This window comes from Entelurus aequoreus, linkage group LG23 (genome assembly GCF_033978785.1).
Source record: "Entelurus aequoreus isolate RoL-2023_Sb linkage group LG23, RoL_Eaeq_v1.1, whole genome shotgun sequence".
Classification (NCBI taxonomy): Eukaryota; Metazoa; Chordata; class Actinopteri; order Syngnathiformes; family Syngnathidae; genus Entelurus; species Entelurus aequoreus.
Genome location: NC_084753.1, coordinates 18,085,876 through 18,095,202, shown reverse-complemented (window position 1 = coordinate 18,095,202; position 9,327 = coordinate 18,085,876). Strand labels below are relative to the sequence as shown.

Below are 9,327 nucleotides of genomic sequence, written 5' to 3'. Positions count from 1 at the left end.
CATCATTTGGATGGGTGGCCAAATACTTTTGGCAATATAGTGTATATATAACCGACATTTCTAAATGACAGAAACAAATCTTCGACTTTTACTGCTACAACATTTCTACTTACCCCTTCACTTCGACGCCCCTGCCTGTACAGTTAATAAAAGTTGTATGAAGGAGACATCTTGACACTGGAACATTATTTCTAAAATTTCTTGGGGAGAAAAAACAAACAAACACAATATTGTTACATTAATGTCATTAAAAGTGTCAAAACAGAGTGTGATTTCTTTAAAAAAAAAAAAAAAGCAGGATTTAAAAAAGAAATGTATTTTCTTGAACTGGCTGTGCAAGTGTCCTGAAGTTGTGAAAAAGGCAAAGATGTTGTCAAATCATCACAAAAGACATCGTCTCAAAATGATTTCTGGGTATTGCACCCATTTTATTTCAGCTTAATCCATCACAGTTAGTGCACATGCAAAGTATCTTATTTGAATGTATACCGTTTGTTTGTACCAATAGTCATGTTTTCAAAATTACCCTATATTAACACTGAGTCAGTAGAATGAACTGAATTGGAACAATACCGAAAAACAACGGGCACAGAGATCCAACACTCTTAATAAAGCGTAAAACACGTATTTGTGTACATTTTTTTTTTTTAAGAAAGAAAGTCAGACAATAAAAATATGACTGAAGACTTTGTGATAAAGAAAAATGTAAATACCTTGTATTTCCAGTAAATATCTTGTCAATATGAAGAGTTTTATAGCGGATTACTTTCCTGTAGATTGTCTAAATCCAGCTACCAGTCTGCTAAAAAGAAACCGGAAAAAGGTAAATGAATAAAGCTGTGGTGCCTAATGAAGAAAGTGAGACAAACAGTTAATATATGAACTGCGACGTCCGCATATCAACTCCTAATTTAACAGTACTCCACCTGTCTTACTAAATAGGACACAACATTTAGCACCTTTATCAAAGAAATCGCAGCGACATGAAAAAAAAAAAAAAAAAAGAAAAGTGCAGAGATATAAAAGAAACAGTCACAGTTAAAGAAGCAACTACAGCATAGTCATGGGGAAGGAATAAGATACAACACTGAAATGTGCTGGATGAAGTGGTTTTCTGATGCGATGCTGAGAGTCGGATATGTCAGCGCCGTGTTAGACAGCAAACAGGCACAAAATAGTTGGGTTGTGTGCCTGAGTGATGGAGGTAGAAGTGTCTTTAACGTTGAGCTCATGGTCCTATAGTTACCGCAGGCAAGGAGGAATTTGAAAACCACCAGCTGCATACCTCGCCAGCGTTAAAAGAGAGCGAGCATATGGCTTTTTAGTGGCAAACGTCACTTTCGACTGTGGAAAGAATGGCTTGTAAATAAATTGCAAAGGTGCAGATATTGTGAAGGTGTGATGTCGCTTAAAGGGGAAATGCACTTTTTTTTTTCTTCTATTTTGCCTATCAATAAAAATCCCGATGCAAGACAAGAACACATACAGAATGTTTTGCTTTTTTTCTTTAAATCCCTTCTAAATTGTAAAAAATTGTTAACAAGTCAACTAACAATGAAGCCAATTGGAGTCGCTCTATTTCGCCTATAAAGCGTTTTAAAAAACCTCCATCAACGTTTTATATACACACTGTACATATATATGGAATGCAGTAACAGACACATGCATAATAACATATGCCGTACTTTCCGGACTACAGAGCGCACCAGGATATAAGCCGCACCCACAAAATTTTAGAAGAAAAAAAACATTTTCCATATATTAGCCGCACCGGACTATAAGTCGCACATACATACGTTGTTACATGAGGTATTTACACAGGAATATTTTGTAAATGTTTATTTACATACCTTAATTGTTTCCAAACAGTGCCTGTACCTACTCAGTGGCCTTGTGGTTAGAGCATGGGTGTCAAACTCTGGCCTGCGGGCCAAAATTGGTGGTAGCGGGGGGTGTATTTTGTAGCGTCCCGGAAGAGTTAGTGCTGCAAAGGGTTCTGGGTGTTTGTTCTGTTGTGTTTATGTTGTGTTACGGTGTGGATGTTCTCACGAAATGTGTTTGTCATTCTTGTTTGGTGTGGATTCACAGTGTGGCATATATCTGTAACAGTGTTAAAGTTTTTTATACGCTTCACCCTCAGTGTAACCTGTATCGCTGTTGATCAAGTATGCGTTGCATTCACGTGTGTGTGCGTACAGAAGCCGCACATATCTTGTGACTGGGCCGGCACGTTGTTAGAATGGATGAAAAGCGGACGTGACGACAGCTCATAGAGGACGTTAAAGGCAGTGCCTTTAAGGCACGCCCCCAAGACTGTGGTCCGGGTGGACTACGAGATATAATGACTGATGAACACCTTCGTTGGATAATGAAGGTTGCCTCAGCTCAAAGCCTGAGCCCCGACATTAATGAACTAGCATCCAAGAAAAGATGGCAGGTATCTGGCTTGGGCACATCAGATTAGATCATTGTTGCAAACTGAGCAGTTTAAAGTCCTCAATGGTTGGTTTATTCATTGTTATTTAATTTTCAAATTTATTAGCCTGTGGAAAAAGTTCATGTTGATATTTACCTCAGAAGGCTGCAAATAGAAAAGAGGGATTACATTTTTATTTAAATTGTATTTGATATGCCATTGATATTTTTTTATTATTATTATAATTATTTGAAACTCGATTTTGCATGTCACTATAAAGTTATATAAGCCTTGCTTGTTCAATATTTAATGCAAAACTTGTTTGGGTCCCTATTAAAAGGTTAATTTGTTCAACATTGGCCCGCGGCTTTGTTCAGTTTAAAATTTTGGCCCACTCTGTATTTGAGTTTGACACCCCTGGGTTAGAGTGTCCGCCCTGAGATCGGTAGGTTGTGAGTTCAAACCCCGGCCGAGTCATACCAAAGACTATAAAAATGGGACCCATTACCTCCCTGCTTGGCACTCAGCATCAAGGGTTGGAATTGGGGGTTAAATCACCAAAAATGATTCCCGGGCGTGGCCACTGCTGCTGCTCACTGCTCACCTCACCTCCCAGGGGGTGATCAAGGGTGATGGGTCAAATGCAGAGAATAATTTCGCCACATCTAGTATGTGTGTGACAATCATTGGTACTTTAACGTTTTGGCGAACTTACTTAGGAATTTGTGAAACTGAAACAATACAAAAAAGTAAGTGATTAATACTAACACAGACTCTGGTAAACATGTTAGCATATGAGCTAATGCTAACAATGCGAGCTTGATTACGTTACCATAGCACGTACAAATATGCATGGAAACACTCCTACAGACATCACACATGGGACGGTTCAGTAAGTAAGACATTTTTTAGTTAAACTGTGAAACCTAAAAAGGTTGCTTGGAGTGATGAGTGAAGAATCCTTTCGAGCAAAACGCGACGGATGCTTATTTCTTGTTTACCGCATGAAAACAGGAAGTTACATTTTCAACCCGCAATACCTGCAGTAAACAAACTCGCCCAAAATTTGGCGCCATGGCACAGACAGTAACACAGCATTTTAGTTTAATGCAAACTATTGAACACAAAACCTTAGGGCCATTAGCGGAAAAAAATAGCCGCTCCGTTTTATACGCCGCAGGGTTCAAAATCTAGGAAGAAAGTAGCCGCTTATAGTCCGGAATTTACAGAAATATTTACTTATTTTGCTCATTTTAAGCATACAGCGGCGTATTAATTTCACAAACGCATAACGTTTACTTTTCCCTTTAACAACAGCAAATCTACTACTCACGGCAGACTTTGTGAGAAACAACAAAGACTACTTTTGGACAAATTATGATCCAGAACCTTATATTTTTGAGCCTGAATATATGGAGGATGAGCTGTGTGCTTAACAGATCTATCTTTAGTGAAACACAAAGCATCGTGTAGCAGTATTGCTAAGTGGTAAACAAGAAATACAAACAATGAACATACTAAAACAATCACGTACTGCACAATGTCTGCTTTCACTTCCCATTTAGATGAAGACTTAATCATCCTTGTGAAAAAAGTTGCCGCAAACAAGCGTCTTTTTGTGTCTTTCTCGCCATCTTTGGGTATAAGTTGAATGTCAAAGATGGCCACTTCTCGGTCTATGGTAACAACATTCTACTCTCCAGGTGATTTATAATCTAGAATTAACTTTTACCAAATCAGAGGATGAAGCAGCAGCAGGACACCGGCTCAACGTTTCAATACAGCAGCATAGGCTAGTTAGCTCTCTGTGATCAATGCGCCGCTAAAAATAGATTGTCTTACAATAACAATATTGCTGATACTTAGTTAATATTCAGATCACGATATTCAAATAGAGCAGTGTTGGCGGTTTTTGGATGGTTATTCAGAGGGCTTTGTGGGCAGAGTAGAGGAGCTCCCATTGACATATAGAAAGCATAAAAATATAAAAACATACCTGTTCTTGTCTTACATAAGGATTGTGACTCATAGGCAAAGTGCAGTATCCCTTTAACATTTCCAAACATGGATTACATTTTGACAAGTTAAGGTCTTGCACAGGATCGGACATTTTTGTGGTAAAACGTAAAATGAAAATTAAAAAACCTGTCTCACAAAAAAAAACGGATAAAGTGTCGCTGCCTTAGAAAGTGCAACTCCTTTAGAAATTGCAAGAATTTGGTGAGAAATGCCAAATAAAACCTAACTCCAGATTATAACGATTGATATTGTACATCACAGCATATCATAACAATGCTCTATGGCAGTCCTCAGATACTATTTAAAGTAGGCCCCTGTGGGCTGTGAGCAGCAAAGGGATGACATCAAAAAAATCTGATTGGAGGCTTTAACGACGGCCCTTTTTTACTGCACAGTACCGACTTGGCTCACCTTAGTGTTTCTATTTGTAGAAAAAAAATAGTTATTTCTAGTACCCGGTCCATGCGGGCGGTGTACACTACTGCAGGTTGCTCATTGGTTGAGCGGTTTTTGAATAGAAGTAACAAAAATACTGTAATTTCCGGACGGAAAGCAGCTACTTCTTTCCCACCCTTTGAACCCTTAGTTTTATACAATGCTGCGGCTAATTTATAGATTTTCTGGGTTCAGAAGCTTCACATGCCACCAATAAATTTAGCCTCGTCACATCAGACCATTCAAACCTTTTCCAGCGAGGCCTGTGTAAAGTAAAGTTGAAGGACGTGGGGGCCACTTTGATACATTTTGTAGATTAAAGATGCTAAAAGCAACCAAGTCTGCGTCAATACATGCAAAGCTACCTGAACAAAACATCCACGTTAGCTTTGTGTTATACGCGACAAAGAAAGTGTGTGTAATGTAATAACTTGGAATGTCAGAAAAAAACGAGTCAACTCTTACGATTAATTATAAAATATATTGCAATAATCACGTATATACGCAGATTAATCGCGCAAATAAATTTGCTCTTTTACCTTCTATCAATTCTAACAACAAAATTGCATTGGTGACTTAAGTTAATAGAATCATTCGTCAATTGATATCATGTAAGCAAGTTTATACCAATGGTAATACTTGTACTTAATCCAAATGTAAAACTGTGATTAATCTGATTTTAAAAATGTATCGTTTGACAGCATAACTAATAACATCTTGATAACAATGAATTCATTTAATTTTTATGATCTGCTGAGGGCCAATAAAAAACGAGCTGCGGGGCGATATTTGGCCCCCCGAACCACACTTTGAACACCCCTGCATCAGACCGATGAAATTGCAACGGGTCACGATGGGCCAATGAAATTGTTCACATTAAATCAAACGCGCGCACACAATCATTTAGTCAGCCATTTAGCGCCTTATGGACTCACCCTTATCATTAGCAGAAAATACAAAATGCGCAAGACGCAGCCCCACAGCCTAAGCCGATCAACCGGGCTATCGAAAAAGGAAACAGACAATACAAAGAATGGAAATCCACCACCACTAACGGACCACGAAAGGCAGCGGAGAGGGACAAAGACTGTGCTCAATGACTTTTCCGGTAGGCGCCTGTGTAAATATTTCATGTTTCAATGTGTACACCTGTGCCTTATAGACTTGTCCGGGAACAAAAATATTTGTCCAAAAATAATTTTTACAATTTTATCAATTTTGCACAACATTTTGTACAAATAAAATGTGCTAGTTTTCTTATTTTGGGGCATTTTATTTTGTGCAATATTTCTTTTAGCTCAGTTATTACAGTAAACACACATGCTAACATTAGCGTACCCTGTTGCCATACCTCATCTCTGGACGCTGCGGTAACATACTCCACAGTCTCCACTTTGCTGCAGTGGCCCTCAATCTCCTCTTTAATAAATGTAGTTATTAAAAATAATAATAATATAAATAATAATAATAATTACAAAAATAAACTAACAATATTTTTCTTCAAATGATTTCTTTACTGTAGTTAACAGCCACATGTTGGGAAAAAATAAATACATTGAAAAAACAACCAAAGTAACTGGAGCCAAGCTAAAACGAGTACTACGTAGTAAGAAAGCGGCAATAGTTAGTCCATTGCAATTTGACATCGTCACAATATCATAGCATTCTGCCCTTTTTTGTGTATTCTATATGGGCTGCAAATGTTGAGAAATGACATTTATATGCATTTGTGTGAGTGCTTGACTACCTCAGAATTCACAAAATTACTGCAAAAACATTCAACTCTGCATAAAGGAATGCCTAGAAAAGACACAGAGGAGAGTATCGCTGATATTTGTAGAAATTGTGCAGGTGAGAATAACACGGCAAAAACCCAAACTGTACCGAATTATTGCACTAGGACACCTGGAACTATTCTATTGCTTCTGCAAAAACTGGGATTATCACTAACATTGTTGAGATCATTACTCCAACCTACTCTGTGAAGGAAGTGACCGCGTATAAATGTTGATTGTCACCTTATTTTGCAACAAATAACGTGTTTTTTCACATGGTGTCTGCAGCTTACATTTCTGTGTTAAAGTTCAGTCAATAACAGTTCAACACATTTATTTCAGTCACTCAGGTCCATAAGAGAGGTTCTTACATGATCTGATTGCAATCATGGATTCAAGAGATTGGTTATCTACAATACGTTTTTGCATACTGTCCAAAAGGAAACTTAAGATATGGTGGGAAATTCTTCCACCTGACATGCGTAACATTACGATGCGGTACCAGCCCTTTATTCGAACGAGGAGGAATACTCATAGATAGTAGGACGATTGGAGACTTTGCTGCAAGCGAGTTTGAAGAATGATATTAAAATGCTGGTCAGCGTCACACATCCAGAGATTCTCCCTGAACCGGAGCAAAGTTTTATTATAGGACCTGAGCTTTTAGCGAACAGCAAAGTAGGATCCAGTTTGTGTGTGAGGCAGCAATTCTTTTGCATTACTACAGATAGTTAACTAGTTGACGTCCTACCTAAACATCGCCTTATATGATTAGAATGTCAGCCAACACATGAAGATTACTCTTTTTCTTTTTATCCAGTCAGACTTCATTCCAGCAAAACTGACGCAACCGAAATGGAATCAAAACCAACCTTTATGTGAACGGAGTCGTTCACGTTCTTATTACTTGTTGGGTGCAGCAGGACTTCAATACCATTCAGGGTGGCTTTCATTGTGTTTGGTACTCACGCAATCACACAAACTGTGCTTAAGCTAACAGGGCTAAGCAACAATCTGCAAGTATGTTGATAAATTTCCAAAATATTTGTGTATTGTGTTGGTATCAATTAAAAGTCTGCAGAACAAGGAAACTGTTTGAGGCATTGCTAACAACACGGTGCAACCATCACCATGATCAAAGGCCGCCGCCATTGACAAGCATAGTTTTTGCATTACTGGCTCGCAGTGTAAAGGAATGCTCCGCTGTTTGCTTTTTTTTTTTTTTTTTCCAAAACCGCATCTTAAGTAAGAGTTTTCAAAGGGCACATTTCAAAAAATATATATTTTCCAAAACTGGGCATTGAAAAATAGGGGTCAACACAGTAGTTCAAAAAATAGATGTCTGCAGCTGAAGCTTGTGTCAACGCAAAAGTTTTAGCAGTGGAGCATTCGTTTACATAAAACCAGGGATATGTAATACCATTTTCCATGCCTGGCAACATACATTTTCAGGAAAAATGACACACAACTGGGGGAGAAAAGTGCCAGTGACAGCCTGCTGAGGCAGTCTGCGTTTAGGAAAAATACACAAAAAACGTTTGACAAAATAGAAGCTGGCAGACGTCCACCTGTCATCACGTGCCATTGACGAAATAGGCGGAAAAAAAAAAAAAGTGAGGGGCTATGAGGAGGCGAGTAGGTGTGCTGGGCCAGTGATTTGACATAAAAGTTACTAGTGGTTACACGTTGGTGGAGATCTTGTACTTCGGGGACATGTTGTTATGGAACCAAATGAAGCTAAATATGACACCCATGGTTTTGGGGATGCGCTCGTTGTAGGCGAACGTCATGGCTTCGTGCAACGGGATTTTGACTACCTCAATGAGCTCGCCCTCCCGCGGATCACCTCCGCCTGCGCTTACGCAGTTGTCGTCGGACACCTCGGCGTAGAACATGGTCTGATTGGCGCCTGTGACGCCCACGCCCGACCTGGAGACAGAAGAGGCAAATGTAAACGGAAAATGTGTTTTTCCACCAAACTACAACAGTGGTACCTCCACTTAAGAGTGTTTTGAGATAAGAGCTTTGTCTCTGCGAATTGTTTTGTGAATGTTAGTAACAAGCCAGTGTTTCCCATAAACTGCCAAGATACCTGTGGTGGTGGGGGCGTGGTTATGGGCGTGGCTATGGGCGTGGTCGCCATGACATCATCGAGTAATTTGCATAATTTACTACAATGATATGATTTTCTCTAAAAAGGCTCAAAAAATATATATTTACTAATTAATAATAACAGTTTTGTTTTAAACGTCCATCCATCCATCCATTTTACAATATAATTACAACACTTTATGTACATATTTATATACAGATTTGAACAATAAGTTATTCACTGAAATATATTTATTAATTGTGGTTCTTACAAAAAATATATCTTATAAAATATAAAAGCTAAAATGTCTCTTAAAGTTCTGCCCCTTTAATTAGTGCATACTAAATAATTTAACTTTAGCCTACTACAACAACCATATTATTTACCAGCAACATAATAATTTCTCTCTTTCTATCCCCTCCTGCTCCGGCCCGGCTGCACCAAATGATAATATAAATACATTTAATAAAGTCAAATACAAATAAGGCAACAAGAGAAGTGTCCTACACTTCTCTTTTGTAAAGTAAATCTGAACAGCCGATATGGGCATCTACATCAACTATATGATTTGCCTGAGAAGCTGGACAGGA

At 38.5% G+C, this 9,327-nt stretch overlaps 1 protein-coding gene across 4 annotated transcripts in view; it reads right to left on the bottom strand.

Annotated features, from left to right (window-relative positions):
* Positions 1–404: 404 nt before the first annotated feature.
* The window catches only part of nudt14 (nudix (nucleoside diphosphate linked moiety X)-type motif 14), a 63,196-nt gene continuing 54,273 nt past the window's right edge, over positions 405–9,327 (bottom strand). For 2 of the 4 annotated variants that reach the window (XM_062034896.1, XM_062034894.1), the window contains one exon: positions 405–8,574. In XM_062034896.1, the coding sequence (XP_061890880.1) occupies positions 8,325–8,574 (250 nt within the window). In that variant the 3' untranslated portion in view covers positions 405–8,324. The remainder of the gene's footprint in view (positions 8,575–9,327) is intronic. The other 2 variants (XM_062034895.1, XM_062034897.1) reach the window with 2 other exon arrangements.